The 17417-nt window shown below is 34.9% G+C and overlaps 2 protein-coding genes across 2 annotated transcripts; both read left to right on the forward strand.

Moving 5' to 3' along the window:
• The first annotated feature begins 3751 nt into the window (after positions 1 to 3751).
• On the forward strand, positions 3752 to 6326 carry LOC128858607 (DNA repair protein XRCC1). Its single transcript, XM_054095013.1, has 6 exons — positions 3752 to 3916; positions 3970 to 4164; positions 4236 to 5123; positions 5190 to 5278; positions 5348 to 5682; positions 5745 to 6326. Exons 1-6 carry the CDS (start codon positions 3866 to 3868, stop codon positions 6116 to 6118), a joined length of 1932 nt encoding a protein of 643 aa, XP_053950988.1. The 5' UTR covers positions 3752 to 3865; the 3' UTR covers positions 6119 to 6326.
• A 1807-nt stretch (positions 6327 to 8133) lies between these two features.
• On the forward strand, positions 8134 to 11646 carry LOC128858608 (N(G),N(G)-dimethylarginine dimethylaminohydrolase 1). The gene is made up of 6 exons (XM_054095014.1): positions 8134 to 8417; positions 9517 to 9736; positions 9798 to 9900; positions 10826 to 10923; positions 11014 to 11238; positions 11292 to 11646. Exons 1-6 carry the CDS (start codon positions 8380 to 8382, stop codon positions 11415 to 11417), a joined length of 810 nt encoding a protein of 269 aa, XP_053950989.1. The 5' UTR covers positions 8134 to 8379; the 3' UTR covers positions 11418 to 11646.
• Positions 11647 to 17417: the final 5771 nt, after the last annotated feature.

Here is a 17417-nt window from a genome sequence, read left to right on the forward strand (position 1 = left end):
TCTAATTGATCTTGCAGGCTAAACTTATTGGATAATTTGAGCAATAAGGGTATTCAGATCAAAAGCAGTCGTCACAAAGCGCAGAATATAATATTATAAACGTCCTCACCGAAGTGTATCAAATAGAGTGAAATCAATATCTGACTTACACTCAATAATCAATCTGAAAAATTATTTACTTTTATAAAAATAGTTATAAAATATACAATACCACTGGACTTTTTTAAATATATATAAACATTTTTTACATAAAGAAATCATATATTTATTCGTTACCTTCAACAATACTTTTTAAATATCGGCATATGACCAAAAGTAGGAATATAGAAGCAATAATTAATGACGTTTGAGAACAAAAGAATGAGAGGTATCCGAGAATACTCCCTTTAGAATTACCGAGGTAGCAACGAAATTATCAGAACGCACCGCTTGCAACACAAATATGGTTTAATCCAATTCAATTTAAAAAATCGGAATGGAAGCCTTAACTCTTGGGTTTTGCAATTAAAATTGTATGCGATACTTTGTCAACAGCTTTGGGAGTATTTATAGATATTGAACAAAACGATGAACTGAAATCAAAGGTAGTACTTACTTTTGCTGTAAAATTAAGACTAAAATTTTAATTAAAATCAACACGGTCGAAATTAGATTTAAAGAAGTCAGCGAACAAATTTGCCACATCAGTTTGAATATATGCAAATTGATCTTTAAATAAAACTGTGTACGGTATTGAGAGGTACAACTTTGTTTTGAGATTATGAAATTAAAGACTACATTTTTTTTAAATCAAATTTTAAATATATTAATTTTTAAGTTAAAAATATAATTTCTGTGAAAACAGTGTTAAACAATTTTTTGTATAAAGAGTAATGATACTGGCTATTGGTTGAATTGTGCTTGCAAAACTTATTTCCCATGTTCCTCAGCTTCTTTTATCTACAACTATAGCAGGGTAGCTTATTTGGCTTTCTATTGATTATGTGAATATTGGTAAAACAAATGACTAACAAAATTGTCATGAAGATGTTAAAATGTATATACGAACATCCAAGTATAGCAGCAAATCTGTCCACTTAAAATTTGAGTAAAATTGATAAAAATTGGCGAAGTCACAACGTGCGTTTAACGAAAAAATATTACCACCTTTTGTTATTACTAAGCGCACAGTTATACAATTCAATTTCGATAGTGAAAACAACGTGAGGCAAACAAGAGAGGGGAAAAAGGACGGACACGCAAGGTTGATAGATTACTAGGTTTGGCCAATAACTATGCTGAAAAACAAAATTGTGAGTGGAACTTCGGCTGCAATGTCGTCCAATCAGTCGTGGTTCAGCCGGCACTTACTCTTAATTTATACAGCTGTGGCAATACGCTCTTGCATTTGCTGTCCAGCAGCTAATATGTGTGCGTGTCGTACTTGTTTCGTGTCACACATACTTCTTGTCGGCTTTTGCATGGAAAAATTTTAGATTTTTTCGCGGGCAAGCATCATGCACTCGACACGAACGCATATACCATAAGCTGCTGGGCAGCAAATGCATGAGCGTGTCGCCGTAGCTTACGTCAGGAAATCAACTGATTTGTCAAATTCGCTGAGAGCCGGCTAACGGTATAATATTGGTCACACCGTTAAACATTTTTTCACGATGCAAGACGTTTATATATACTTATATATTCACATGGAAATATGGAGCTTTGGAGCGAGAACATAAATGAGTTGGGTGAGTGTAGGAAATACAGCCTGATACTATTTTCCCCATAATATATTTTTTGCTTCCATTATTACAATTTAATTTTTTCTGGTTATTATTCAACGTTTTTAAGTTTTTTATTTTTTATTGATAACTAATTTCGACAAATTTGCCATAAAAAGTGGGGAAGACAACGATTTGTTCGTAATTCGCAAGGTAATACCAGCCTGAGTTACTTATATATGAGATAGATAATTCGCAAACAAAATTTTGTGTGGACGATATCGGATATGGGAAATTGGAAACATTATAAAACCAAAAGAGAAATTTTGAAACGATGTGTTTATATGTGGGTTCAAACCTCCCCCAGACGAAGTTTTAAAAAATTTTTGTACATGAATCGATATAAAAAAAAAAGTACCTTAGATCGACTATGACTGAAGAGCGATTGAACGGTTTAGGTTCTTTGAATATACATCGAGAAGTTGTAGTAGATCCTCAAAGAGTTTAAAAGGAGTTCTTTTCGGTACCACGAAGAGTCAAAATTCTACTCGACATTGAATGATTGTGTTGTTTGACTTGGGCGTACAAACATTTGTTTGTCTTTACTCAAATAGTAATAAATGTATAGTATATGTTCAATCACTTCTATAAAATCTGATAATAGCTAATGACATAGATCGATTAGATGTACAGAGAAATCAAATTATATACGAATAAAGCGTGAGAACATTGATGAGGTATTATAAAGCATATTACAATAAATTAATTTCAATATTTTTTTGATTATTATTTATCCTTATCATCAATCAATGATTCATCATATCCAAAACTGTGACTTAAGCATGTACTGTGTCATAAATTTATTAACACAAGCAAAGTTATATCAGACTGCAACAAAAGTTGGAACCCCCCTAAATCTGAGGGTCTGCGCACGGGCCTGAGTTTATTTAAACCAAATTGGCGTTGGGATTTACCGTCCTACATTGGTAAACAGAAACTCCTTGGCTTACAATATCTACAAGATCAGAGGACTTACTTTCTATTTAATAAGTAGAAGTAATAATAAGTAAAATTAATTGTAATAAATCATAGAATTAATTGTAGTGAACTATACAGTTAGATTTTATTACTTCATCGAGCGAATTAAACTATAATCGTTTCCTTGTCGAAACGTCTCTTAGAACAAATGACGGGTTAATGAACCAATTGCAAGAAATATATTATGCGTATTTGATAGCTAAAGTGACAATCTAGGCTTGAATTAAATAATTTACAGTTTTTAAGTAAGAAAACCTATTGGCCAACTTTGATTGTTGTTGAAAGAGACCCAGCTGGCGCGTATAGTGCCTAAAATATCCTTAAAGAATACCCAACGTATTGTTATTATGCTATTTAATTTGAAATTTGATCTCACATACATATATAGACACCTTGTCTGGCGATAGGAACTACCTAGTGTTTCATTGCGTTCTTGATTGGTGGTGGGTTGATTGTACAGATAGCATAATAATATTCTAACAATTTAACTCAATTTATTATATCCTTGCGTTGCTTGATATGCATCAGGTGGGAACGTTATTATAAGCCACTACCGCTACTACTACACTATAGTATAATATTCGGGACATAATTTGAACAAATTAGATGTTATATCAATTTATATTGATATAAATCAGTCAAAAGAAAGAGAATTAACAGGTGTTCTCAAAGTTCAACTTGCCGGAGTCCACTTTATTGTATTTCGCACATTGTTCCAATTATATGGCATTTAAAGTTTACCACAAAAGTAATGTGTTGTGAATGCGCAACAAACTAATTTCCCAAAACTAATATTTCCCTTGACATTTCTAATTTAATTTCTTTTTTTGTTGTTACTGGAATTTCACCACCTTGAAAGGATAAAATACAAGATTTGATCATCCGAAGAAAAATTGTTAGAGTAACTTTAGCGGGCACATCATAGAAGACTTTTGCTTGCTAATTTCACACGTACGAATCTGAAGAGACTCGTAGCATGTGAACCCCTTGTAATAAGTTAACATGAGCGATAAAAATTGTTCTTCCGATTAATTGTGAATAAGCGACCGCGGGATTTTAATTCGTTGAATGTTTGCGTACGAATTTTATTTAATTCTTTAACGTAATAGAAGTCTATAATAAATCTAATGCCTTTCGCGAATTTTAAATCTGTTCGTGAAGTAAGCAGTGAAGATTGTGTAAGTTCAAAGAGTCGAATCAAAATGTACACAGCTAATTTGACCATTTTTAGAAATATCCCGCCGAAAATTTACTTAAACAACCATCAAAAAAATGGAAAACTAAGTCGGTCGGCGAAAGACTTGCATATGTCATTCTTGAACTAAATGAACCACAAACGATTACCGGTATTGATATTGGAAATGAACATTCAGCATTCATAGAAGTTTTGGTCAGCAAAACAAGTTGCAACGCAAAAGATTTTACTGTAAGTTTTCGTGCTCTTCTCATTTGGTAAATACGCAAATGGATCTATGTTTAATAATTTATTTCTTATAGGACATTTTGGTGACATGTTCTTTCATGACGCTTATTGAGAGCAAAAATTCCACAAACCCTAACCGAGTACGTTGCTTCAATAAAGATGCGTTAGTCTCTACGGCTGGATCTGAAAAGTGGCAATTTATTAAAATAATTTGCACACAGCCATTTAACAAACATATACAATATGGAATTTCTTTTATTAAAATACACGTGGAGTCAGACATTGAAAAAAGTAAAGTGTCGATAGCGAAGGTAAGTGAACCAAAAGGCATTGGTATGAAAAATTCGTCTGCGTCTCTGAATACATCATCATTGGGAATATTTAAATTACGTGAAGAATCTCCGGAGTCCGATTCAGAAATTTCAACATCACTATTTAAACGATGGAAAGCTTCTGAGTTAAGTGATATTAAACATACTCCACAAGAGAGTGTAACGCCGAGAAAACCATCATGCCTTACCTACAATTCTGACAGGATTTTTAATGCATGCTCAAGTCAGTCAGTGAAGCCGAACCAGCAAAAGGATGAAGAAGATTTAAAAAATAGAAAATCCCCTCAATGTTTAGATCGAAATCGCCAAGATCTTGCCTTCGGCAATGAGGAAAAGATTGTGGACGAAGAAGTTCGAAAGAAAAGACAGCGATTGTCGGAAAGCATCGAACTTGAACGTGAGCAAATGCGTCCTAAAAATGATAACTTGAAAATTCAAAAAGAAAATAAGAAGGCTGTATTAACTAGCACACAGTTAGTTAACGTGAAAAGCCCCGTTTTCGACAATAAAATAATTTCTAATACAAAAAATAAAGGTGATGCGTGTAGTAAAAAGGATGTTAAAGATAGAATATATCGACTTTTTAATCAACTGCTGAAAGGTACAGTTTTGGTAATCAGCGGAATACAAGTAAGTTTTTATATAAAATCAAATACATATGTGATGGATATAATGAAATGGCGTTACTTTTAGTAGAATCCGGACCGCTCGAATCTTCGCGATATGGCTCTAGCAATGGGTGCTAAATACAGGGCTGATTGGGAATCTGGTTGTACTCATTTAATGTATGTTGTATGAATACATGTTAATTTATATTCATATGTTTATAGATGTGCATATGTGTCATATTTTAGATGTGCATTCAAGAATACTCCAAAGTATAACCAAGTAAAAGGTAAGGGTAAAATAGTTACTCGCTCTTGGATAGAAGACTGTAACAAGCAGAAAAAATGTTTGCCATGGCGAAGATATGCACTAAATGGCAGTGATCTTAATCAACCCGAAAGTGAGGAGGAGGTGCTTGACGAATCCCTCAGGCCAAATGCATTACCTGTCGTCAAAAATAACTCCAAAAATGTCGACGTAAATACTACAGATTCTCTTCATTCTGCGCGCAGTAGCAATGAAATTATTTCGACAATATCGTCAGGAAGCGATACAGAGGACGATATTGAACGAGTTTTGCAGAGTACGGCAGATAAAAGCAAACTTAATATATGTGAATGCACGCATTAAAGTTTTATGTTACAGATAAGCGTTCGCACTGCACAGCTGAGGCCAATGAAACAAGGAGCGCTTTCGATGCGTCCACCGAAGAAGAAGACTTTTTAGCTAAGAAGGTGAAAATCGAGGCAAATTTAAAAGGCGGAATGATTTTGAAAGGGTTGGTATTTTTTATTTGCGAGGATATAACGTCTGCGGAAAGAAAAATTGTTGAGAATTTAATAAAAACAAATGGCGGCACAATATCATTTGAGATGAATGAAGCTCAGTATCTGATATCAAATGGGCTGTCGACGGACAAAATTCGTTCGAAATACGGTAGTTTAGTGAAGCCGGATTGGATTTATGAATGCAATGATATGGAAATTAAGGTTCCAATAAATAAGTATCTTTGTAAATAAAAAACTTTAAAAATTTACACTCAGAAACCGGTTTTCAAATTGAAATTTACTAAAGTAAGCCTAGTTCACTATCATATCTTACACTTGTCATCTAATACTGTCCTTTACAAATATGACAATTACCCAAATGTAAATTATATTTTCGCTCAAATTAATTCCAAAAAACCTTAGTTGCTTCTTTGACTTCAAATAAATATCGAAAACTTTATTTCTATTCTATATACTTACATTTAGTCGATGTAACATTAAGTATTGTCGATTGGTACAGATAGAACCAGATAAAATCGATAGAACGTGATTTGAGGACCTTGTTGCGGACCAATCATTTTCTAGCAAACTAGAGGAGGTGACGTCCAAAATTTTGGTGTTTTCAATGATCGGTATTTGTGCATCACTTTGGTGTGCGATTTTGACCTTCAGCTGCAGTTTGATTTCTTTCGTTCAGGTGGTGGAAAGAGGGTCGCCGGGGACTTATTGTTGGAAAGTTGGAGATTCCCGCATTGAAAAAGCGAGAAAGGCTGACGAAGTAAACGTTCTATATGGAAAATAAGTCATCGATGTCATCGCGCGGTACAGCGCCGTCGAACGTTGGAGCTTTTATCTGTGACTACTGGTTAACTTATTCGGACGATTCAATTGCAGCTCGTAACGACGAGTCTTCACTGCATATATGTATATTTACCTAGGTTTCAATTTCTTCCAGTTGCAATGATAGATGTGGGTTCTCTGCTTCTAACTTGGATATACACGTATCCTGTTTCTCCAGCTGCGCATTTATCTTCTTATCTATTATCAGCTGATATATGAGATATCTGCAATGAAATCTCCGCTGATATTTGTGACATCTTTGATGACTCTGGTGATATTTGCTATGTCTATATCTGATGATGTTCCCGGATGCTCTGTGCTCTCGTCCACTATATAGTCGATGACTCCTCTGCTCTCAGCTGGAGTCTATATTAAAGTCCTCTTCCTCCGTAGTCTAGCGTAGCCGTGCTTGCAATTCTGCTTTGTTTCCGGAAGTTCACGAACCACGCTGTTCCTACTCTTTAAGTTGCGGAATTTTAAGTTCACTCAATTTACCATTTTTAAGATCCTGCTCTATGGAACCTTATTCGATAATCCCACTTCTGACGAATTTATACGTTAAGTCAAAAATTTAAGGCAGCACAACTTGCTTAATTTGAATACTTAAACGTTTTACTTTACGTTCACACGTTGGACTGATTACATTACGGCGGTTATATTTTGTAAGCAATATATAGGGTTTTTCAGTAAGAGCGCTTCAACTTTTGAACTTTTTTGAATAAAACACAAACGGTTTGACTTTTTTAACTAATTTTTTTTTATTATCGAGTTTGAACATATACATTTAAGTATGAAATTCGATTTCTTTTGCATGACCACCGCGTGCACGTTTTACGAAGTCCAATCGTTGAACCCAATTTTCGACCACTCGTTTGCATAAATCGGCCGAAATTCCAGCAATTTCGCGTTCAATATTGGCTCTGAGCTCACAAATCGTCGCTGGCTTGTTACTGTAGACCAATGACTTCACATAACCCCAAAACGGGACGGCTTGTTAAATGGACCGTAAAATGGCCGTAATGCTCTTAAAGTAGCAGCAACAGAACGATTATTTTCATAAAAAATTTGCACGATTTGCAATCGTTGCTCAAGTGTGTAGCGTTCCATGATGAAATGTATACTAATGAAGTTTACAAATGACAAGCGAAAAATAAAAAATATTGCGTCGTTCGCCCTCCCTATCGGAAAAAAGTTGAAGCGCACCTATTGAACAACCCTGTATAACTAAGTGCAGCTCGCACTTGCAACCCGTTCCGTTGGTTGCATTATAAAGACCGTGAAGACAGGAAAAGGGGTGTAAAAGTATCTTACTATATAACGAGTAATCGGTATCAAGCTCGGTGTGAAGATGCCAGTGTTTCTGTACCATACAATTTCAAATATTTCGCTGACTATCGAGGTTTTGATAATATCGATGTTTTGTGTTCATATCTAATTATTTTGGGTGGAGTTATTAAAGTGTATTTGTATATTTTGGAGTTTTTTTTTGTGGAGAGTTCGTCAGAGTCGTTGCTTAATAAATATTGAGTTGTTAAAAGATATTGGAGTTTGAATATTTTCCGAAATTGCTATTCACACATATTTATTTTCATTGTGTTTGGATTTATGACTTTTACAAGTGTTTGCTGCGATTTAACAAGGACGTCAAACAAAAATTTAAAAAAATTGTGAAAATGCCGCCTCTGAGGTATACACACGCTATTGTGGCAAGGTAATCATAGCAGCATTGATTGGATGATGAATGCAATACAAATTTTCCGGCTTAAGTGATTATCTGCATCTGTGTAAACTTTGAATTTTCCGGTTCATTAATTCTTTTAAGATATTGATTATGTTGTTTACTATTTTACAGGAGAGTTCTCTCGGATTTTTAAATAACTTGCAAATGTACTGTATCTCATTGTTAATTCGTTATTAATTTAATAGGTTTATATGTATATCAATTAGACTCAGTGATTCCAAGTTAATTGACCTGTTGTTAAATTAATGCATAAATATTGGCTTAATTGATGTATTCAGTTTAGTTCCGTACGTATTTATGATCAACGCATTATGCCCAAATGTTGATTGTAACTCTATTTTTAAAAGAAAAACTCACGATTACATATTTCTCTTACGAGTATTTATAACTTCGTGATGAAATTTTTGTATTTAACTTCAATGGAACTGCACGAAAAAAATTTCTTTGAATATTTATTGAGTTTTCAGTATGCATTGTAATTCAAGGAATTGTTACTATTTTTTAAATAATATTATTAATGCCATAAAATTACGGGGGAAACTTTGAAATGGAAACAACCGATTGGGGGTGAGCTGAAATTCTCCCAAACATAGCTTCTGGAATCTACTTGTTTGTGAGTTATTCGTTTTAAAATTTGTTGACCACACACAATTTAAAACTTTTAGCATCACTTTATTATAGGTATAATTTATTAAATAGGATTATAAATGACTCCGCCAAAAAGCAAAAATTGTCCGAATTTGGCAGCGTGAGAAGAAAACATAAAAATTTGTAAGGAAAAATAAGACGAACAAATAATTCGAGGAGTAGTTCAGGAGTTAATTTCTAGAGAGCTCGTGATTAGACTTGAGTATGGTTCATACGATGCCAGTAAAATCGATCCCTGATCCATAAAATTCTAGAGCAATAAAGGTGAAATAAATATCTTTGACTCCATTCGTTTTTGCATGGCATTGGTTATGAAATTTGATACATCTTTTCTGATAGATTCATTATAAAAAGTGTAAATGGGTTTTGAATACTTATCTGTAATGTTCCAATGTATACTTATTTACTGCTGTATTTTTAGAATTTCAGAGACGCTAAAGCAATCCTCCGAATTTAATTATAACTTAGCTAAAAAGCAGCACCAAGAATTCTGTTCATTGCTACGAGAGGTTGGCTTGGATGTGATTGAGCTACCACCAGACGAAACTTTGCCGGAGGGTGTTTTTGTAGAAAGTGCCGCAATAATATGCAATGGAGTTGCTCTAATAAGCAAATCCGACAATTTATTCCGGCAAAGGGAGGTAGGTAATAAGTGTGGTATATGTAGATATTCAAACGATTTATTGAATTCTTTTAATACAGGCTGACAGTATGGAGATCATTTTGAAAAAAGAACTTGATATACCTGTGGTGAACCCTAATATTACAAATGCCCTATTGGATGGCGGAGATGTTTTGTTTACCGGTAGGTTCCATAATACATTAATAAATACATGCAATTATCTGTTAAAAATTATGGTTCTGAAATCTCAATTCTCTGCAGTTATTGTGCCGGTAAACATTTTGCAAGTAACTTAAAAAGATTATAAGGTGCGTAACAAGTCAATTAGAAATACCAAGTGGATCCTAGTTCACCACGTACTCTTTTCGACCAAAGTAATCATCTTCCTCGGGCAACGCCAGCTGGTACCGCATACCTATGAAAACAAAGTTAATCGTCAAAGTCATCTTCGGATGACACTAAAGGTTCAACAATGATATATTCTATCATTAGTTTATTTACAACTGTTTTGGATGCATACTTCAGACCCCAGTAGATAGCTAAACGCTTCCTCAGTATGCCATTATAGTATCACAAAGGTTAAAAGATGTCGAAATAATCCACTTTGAAAAATATGTCCCAGTAGGGAAATAAAAAACGGCACCCACGTGAATATTTGTAAAAATTATAAAACAGATCAACTATTGGCTCCAACCATTACATAATAAGTATTTCGAAGAAACTTGCTTCTATGAAACTTGAATATTGGCAAATCTTGTACTGTTCAAACAATTTTAATAATATAACGGTGCAAGTTTGCAGTTGGAGCCAATTATATAATTCTGCTATAGAGTGAAACAGATTTTGACATAAAATTGGACCAAGAACGCTGACAAAAGAAACACCAAAGCTAGACATACCTACATATTTCATTGATGTTGTAAAGTATATTTACACACTATTAAATCATGGAATGTTGTAGTGAACACTTATTTTCTAACCTGTAAGCTAACGCAGCAATAGTTTGGTTATTTTTATTAATGAATGCGAAGTCCAAATGCCATGGCTTTACTGTTCCACTTTTAAAAATTGCGTGAGTTAAAACGTTCTTTCTTTAAATTTTTTGTAGGCCGTGAATTTTTTGTGGGCATATCCAACTACACAAACGAAGATGGTGCAAAAGCTGTCGCAGTTGCATTCCCAGAATACCCTGTGACGCCTATCAAGGTAACAGTTGCAGTATGAAACTCATGCCGAAAAATTCGGCGCAATAACATATACATTTCAATATCACTCATACACAATTTTTGTTTTTAGGTTAGTGGAAACAAACGTCTAAAGTATTATGTTACAATGGCCGGTCCAGATGTTTTATCTGTAAGCACAAGTAACTACTGTCAAGAAATAGTTAAACGTATGGAAAGAGAGGCCAGTTTTAAGTATCAAAAAATCACGCTGCCGGAGGAAAATGCTGCCAATATGCTTTATATTAACGGCACTCTTATACATCGTTCCCCTGCAGAAATTCCTGCTTCGTACAAAGTATTTTTTATTGCGTTTATAATTCAAAATTGTTGATTATTTTTGTATTGCAGGTTATAAAGGACAAAATTGACACACCTAGTCGAAATATAGATATTAATGAATTTGGCCAATTTTCTAACGGGCTCACTTCGGCATGCCTACTATTGCGGCGATGGAAATCTATACGTAACATTTAGATTCAATAGCGAAATAACCTGATTCATAGCGGAATTCCAGAATATAAATTATCTCTGCCAATGGTTCTATAATAATAAATATACATAACTGTGACATACCTATTTAAATGTATATTAGGTAATTTAAATATATGCTTAAAAATGTTAAAATTATTTACTAGTTAAAATTTATATTCATATACATATGTATATTATGAATAGTTGTTACGGAAATAGAAATTAAATTACTCATTATAAGTATAACCATGGGTTTTTTGTTTTTAAAAATTGCTCGTTACTTTTCTTTACCGATGTGCAAGTAAGGACAAGCTTAAATATTCTTTTCGCATCAGTCGCGCCATTAGACCTAAAACACTTTCTTCGATCAGCAGTACTTGAAAGAAAATTAATCAAATGCTGATGTTGTAACAGTATAAAAAATTTCTCAAAAATTGCTAAAGTGACAGCGCTTTGGAGTAATAAATCCGGATCAATCCGTAATGTGGAACCGACTATTTTGGAAATTTCGGAGCAATAAATTAGATTTGTTTGGCTACGTATGTGGATATTACTTGTTATGGAACAAAATGTGATAGACGGTATAATATATGGGTTCTTTAATGAATACGAGGTGTTACGAACATCATTCATCTAACACCCTTTTTCCTTTAGAACCACTCCACCCTAACGGCTTGTATTCTGTGTCCAAGGCGGGTGATTAAACCGTGCTTAGCAGTGCTTGGTACACTACTACCACAACAATAACAGCAAAACAGCAACAGTAACGTGATGTGCGGGCTCATTGTATATTTGAGCTTGTTCGAGGGAAATATTTAGTATAATGCAACATGCTTTAAAAAAGAGGAGTGTATTCTCGCCTTGAAACTGAAAACCGCACCCTCCGGAGGCTTATAGTTTTTAAGTAATTTATTGTTAAAGTTGTGTAATTTAGCGAAAAGATGGCGTTGCTAGACGCCTCAAATAAGAACGAACTTCGTAGGCAGAGACGTTCACTGGAAGGGTGTTTGTAAATCTGCAGTATTTTGATGCTAATGTTTAATATTTATTAAAAAAAACCGGCCGATTGTCTGGCTTATATTATACACATATAAGCATCGATAAGCTTTACTAAGGGGTATTTGTAGGGTTTTTGCATATACTTCTTTTTAGCGTGGGCGGCCTTCGGTTGCGCTTTAAAAAAAAGTACAACTCGGGTTACGTCGCGTTGCGTAAGAATCCTTTTCGCGTTAAATCCATTAAACCAAAAATTAAAACGTCTTATGCGTGTGTGTAGTATGGAGGTACAATAAATAACCATCATAAACACTGAACTGAAATACTTCATTTTTGTTTTGATTTGTTGACATCGATGGCCTGTGTTCCAAAGTGAACAACTACCTCACCGACCTTTCTCCAACTTTCTCCCACCAAGTTCACGGCGACCCTCTTTACCACCTGGACAAAGGAGGTCAAGCTGTCCCTTAAGGTAAAAGTCGACGACACACCAATTCCGACGGTAAACAACCTCAAAATTTTGGGTGTAACCTTTGACAGCTTGCTCTCCTTCTCTGCGCACACAACCGCAATTGCCACTAAAGTCCAAAATCGCAACAAGGTCCTCAAATCGCTTGCCGGCATCACTTGAGGCAAAGACACAGAACTGTTGCTTTCGACATTTAAGGCAATTGGTCGGCCGGTTCTGAACTATGCTGCGCATAACAAACTGCTCAGCAAGCAGTTCCTGCTTGGATGTTACCGCAGATTTCACCCCTGCAGACACCTTCTTGAGCCTGAGCCGCCTCCCAGGCACGTCAGGAGACACCTTTTAGACTACGCTGACGAAATCCAGGACAAAACTGACCGCAATCTACTGGACCGGACAGTATTTAGACAGTCAATAAACGACATCCACCGGGAGACCGTCACTACCTTCATGAATTCCCGTCCTGTGAATGCCGTAATCGGAGTCCAACCACCACCTATTGCAGACGAAGAGCTCCAGTTTCCCCGTGAGACTCGTGTAACACTGGCACAATTTCGTTCTGGATACTGTAGCAGGTTAAACTCCTACATATCCAGAATTGACCCCGATATTCCAAACACATGCCCGGCATGTGAAGGTACCCCGCACGACACTAACCACCTCTTCACATGCCCCCTAAAACCAACTCATCTAACACCCCTCTCCCTCTGGACCCAACCTGTCGAAACAGCATGTTTCCTGGGCCTACCCCTAGATGAGCTAGACGAAGACGACCGGTGATATGCCCTACACTGACGGGGCTACCATTACTGTTAAAACAACAACAACTTCATTTTTGTTCATATTTTTATTTTCATTTGCAGGCATCCAGTAATACAATACTGTTGACTAATTCTACTGAATTGTCATTCGCGCTTAAATTTGAAAGTGATGATACTGATAAATTTTCATAGAAATATTTTCGAGATTTATTTGGATTTTTAATAATAAAGCCATTTTCATTTCAGTATTATTTTACTCTGTTTTTAATATTGGGCGCAAAATATAAAATACAACCTCGCATCATGGGCATATGCCAGTAAGCGAAAATTATTACCCATCAGTAAATAAAAGAACTTAATTACATCGCATTATTATGAGTATTAAAACTTTATGCATAGAACTAGGAGTGTCTGTAGTACAAGTATATGTTCTGAAGAGCTTACTGTTACTGAACTGGTAACGGTTTTTATTTATTTTCCATAAGAGAGGAATACTCGCATAAGAGAAACATTGTGAGTGAAATATTTATCCAGATGAGTTATTTCTGCGGCAACATCAACATTTGTAAAAAACGCCGGATAACGCTGTTTCCATTATTTGTTATACCAAACCGTTAATTGACTTGATCAATTATTAAAACCCGTTTTGCTTTTGAACTCATTGAATTCGAGTTTTATTTTCAATGTTGCCATGTCTTAACCCTCAACTAGGCAAATTCGCCCTGAGGCTGCCTTTACATATTCGGCTATGTTTTTAAAGAAAAATACAGTTTGATTCAAATTGATTAAGGAACCTTTAGAAATTATATCTACATTTATTTTTGTTGAAGCATCAAGTGCACTACGGCGTTTCGTTTTGTTTCTATTGCCAGTACAGCAGGCCCGACGAGAGGGGGGGGATCGGGTACTTTTTCCCCCGGGCCCGGAGTTTTCAGAGGGGCCCGGACTCGAGGGTAATTCCAAGAAATTTCCTACTTGAAAAAATATAGTAAATAATACTTCTACCAGAGTTCCGTCACAGACTTTTTTTGGTGTCACCATATCGAATGTTATGATAACGATTACGAAGAATAAATATAATATGGTGATACAAAAGTGTATATTATTGAGCTCTTATTAAAATGGAACATTTTATACTACTGATTTATAAGGTAATTAATAATTATAGTGATGATTAGATTAAACACATTTCTCGTCATCATGGACTCAGTTATCACTGGTATTGAAAATCGGTTTACTGCAATTAAAAACATAAACAACATTTTCTCATTCCTGTGGCTATTTCCTAAAATTGAAAAAGCAGAACTTCAGACAGCAGCTCTTAATTTTGCTAAAAAATACCCTTCTGATGTGTCGAAAGAAATCTCAATTGCGATGTGTCACTTGAAGAGTGTGTACAAGGCGAATTTTACTGGAAATTCGGAATGTTGTATGCCTCCGTTCGACTTGTTGAATGCCATCACAGCTAAAAACGTGGATACTCTGTTCCCGAACATCTGCCAGTATCGTTTGCCGTCGCCGAAAGATCGTTCAGCGCTTTATCAAGGATCAAAAACTACCATCGTTCTTGTTCAACTCAGAGTCGAGTAACAGGATTGGCAACTTTGTATTTGGAATCTGAGTTAGCAAGGAAACTCGACTTCGATGATATTATAAGAGCTTTTGCCTCAGCTAAAGCAAGAAAAGCAAAATTCTAAGCATCGTGTCAGTCATTTTCAAATATTTGTAAGGCTCACAAAATGAATAAAAAATGTTAACTTTTTTCAGCTGCGTTCTTTATTTCAGATCTGCTGAAGAGTTTTCTAAAATTCATTTTAATCAATATTTCATAATTAATTCTATCAAAAATTTTATCAATGTGTTTTTCAATGTTTAAATGTTATATCACTATAAAATAATACGCATTTTGATAAATAAAAAAAATTTGAAGGGGCCCGCATCTCAAGTTTCCCCCGGGGCCCGAATACTCTCTCCACGGCCCTGCGGTACAGTGTAAAAAGTCAACGTGAAATTAATTAAGAATTATTAGTACATATTTAAATGTTTATGGTGACCGATAGTTTTCTGCGGAAAAACAAGTGAATTTATGTTGCGAGTATATATCGGTTAAAGAAAAAACTAAGTTAATTGGAGTTTTAGAAGTAAATACGTTAAGACCGTCTGAAGGTAGACTTGCACGAATTAAGTCAGAATAAATCACTCGGGATGACGAAAAAATATCTGAGCATGTCTGCGGAAAGCGCCTCGTTCTCAGTCCCCGTCTCTTGAAATTGCTGGTCCTTCAGTCGTCCCTTCTTTTGGTGGATTTACAGGATCAGGTATGTATGCATTTTTTCTTTTGGAGTTAGTATGAGCACGGTGTTGAGAAAGGGCAATAAAACTGGCATCAACATATGTTGGAGTTTTAGCATTTAAAATAGCAAACGAAAATAATCAATCTGATTAAATATTACGCTATGATCGAAAAATAAAAAAGTCTGTTGTCCTCGAATTGTACGGGAATACACAACAGTAATATTGGAGGAGTGGACTTAATGGATGGTCTTATGGAGCGTTAGGTTTTAAAGCTCGAAACCGAATGACGCGACGTTTTTACCATTTGTTGATATGGTTGCTGCAAATGCATACATTTTGTATCGGCGACTACATTCGGAAAAACTAAATAACTAAAATAAATCGGAGGAAGAAGAGAAATTATTCAAGTTGCCAGAATTTTGGGTTGCGTTCATGGTCCATCGTCCATTGAGCCTAAATGTGGAGAAAGAGCTGATTATCCAGATGTAGATGTACGCTTCGAGATTTATACCATCATTTTTCTTTCGGGCTTCCTAAAAATGTAAAAAAGGTGCTAAGCTTCAGAGATTTAATGGTTTGCCCCAAATACAAACAAAATTTGTGCTGTTCTACAAAAAAAACTGTATTTTTTTATTACCGTCATTGGAAATATAAAAACATTTGTTTTCAATTTTAAAGGTAACATATAAATGGTTATTTTTTTGTTTTTCCATAAGGCGGACTTCAAATTTCAAATGTATAATATATATCTAATTGGCTCTTACACTCGGTTTTGGGTGTTTGGCAGAGTTCCTTCCTCTTCTACTTGTGCTGTGCGTCTTGATGTTGTTGTTGCGGAGGAGTGACCGCTATTAGAAACAACTTGTTCCATCATTTGAATCTACCTATATCATCCAAATCTACACACTTTCGGATTGTAGTCAGGCATCAACTAATTCGACCGCCGTAAAAATCTCTCTTACACAAAAAAAATTACGAGGCGTTTTCCTTTAGGATTTCAATTTTGCCTGTTAGAGGCTTAGAGGGATGAAATTAAATTTAGGTGAGTTGAGATAAGGTGTGGCGTTTATTGTTTTACGATTTGCTAAATAAAAAAATAAAACAAATAAATAAAATTCAAAAACAAATTTTTATTTTTTATCAAAAATTTAAAACTTAAAAAATAATGTTTATTTCGGAATAAAAAAATAACGACTCACAAAATACATACTCATTACTTCAGAGCGAAAAAGAAAACACGAAAAATTAATAATACAATAAATAAATTTCGCAAATTTTAAAATCTCAAAATAATGATTAAACATAAATTTTATTGACATAACTCATAATGATGACAATCCCTGATTTCGTTCGGTGCACTGCGCGATTACTTAGGCTATGTTCAGAAACGCATTATAATGCAGCGCTGGCAGCACTGTCAATGTGACAATTCATGCAACTGATAGATTTGTTAAAAAATTGCAAATAGATTTGTTGCATTTA

Source organism: Anastrepha ludens, chromosome 3, assembly GCF_028408465.1.
Source record: "Anastrepha ludens isolate Willacy chromosome 3, idAnaLude1.1, whole genome shotgun sequence".
Classification (NCBI taxonomy): domain Eukaryota; kingdom Metazoa; phylum Arthropoda; class Insecta; order Diptera; family Tephritidae; genus Anastrepha; species Anastrepha ludens.

What these genes read in the sequence shown, in the direction of transcription:
- LOC128858608 (XM_054095014.1), top strand. Translation starts at nt 8,380, where the DNA reads ATGCCGCCTCTGAGGTATACACACGCTATTGTGGCAAG. An exon ending in ATTTATTCCGGCAAAGGGAG is followed by an intron (nt 9,737 to 9,797) that starts GTAGGTAATAAG and finishes CTTTTAATACAG; the next exon opens with GCTGACAGTATGGAGATCAT. An exon ending in AAATTCCTGCTTCGTACAAA is followed by an intron (nt 11,239 to 11,291) that starts GTATTTTTTATT and finishes TTTGTATTGCAG; the next exon opens with GTTATAAAGGACAAAATTGA.
- LOC128858607 (XM_054095013.1), top strand. Translation starts at nt 3,866, where the DNA reads ATGCCTTTCGCGAATTTTAAATCTGTTCGTGAAGTAAGCAGTGAAGAT. An exon ending in AAGTAAGCAGTGAAGATTGT is followed by an intron (nt 3,917 to 3,969) that starts GTAAGTTCAAAG and finishes GACCATTTTTAG; the next exon opens with AAATATCCCGCCGAAAATTT. An exon ending in GCAACGCAAAAGATTTTACT is followed by an intron (nt 4,165 to 4,235) that starts GTAAGTTTTCGT and finishes TATTTCTTATAG; the next exon opens with GACATTTTGGTGACATGTTC.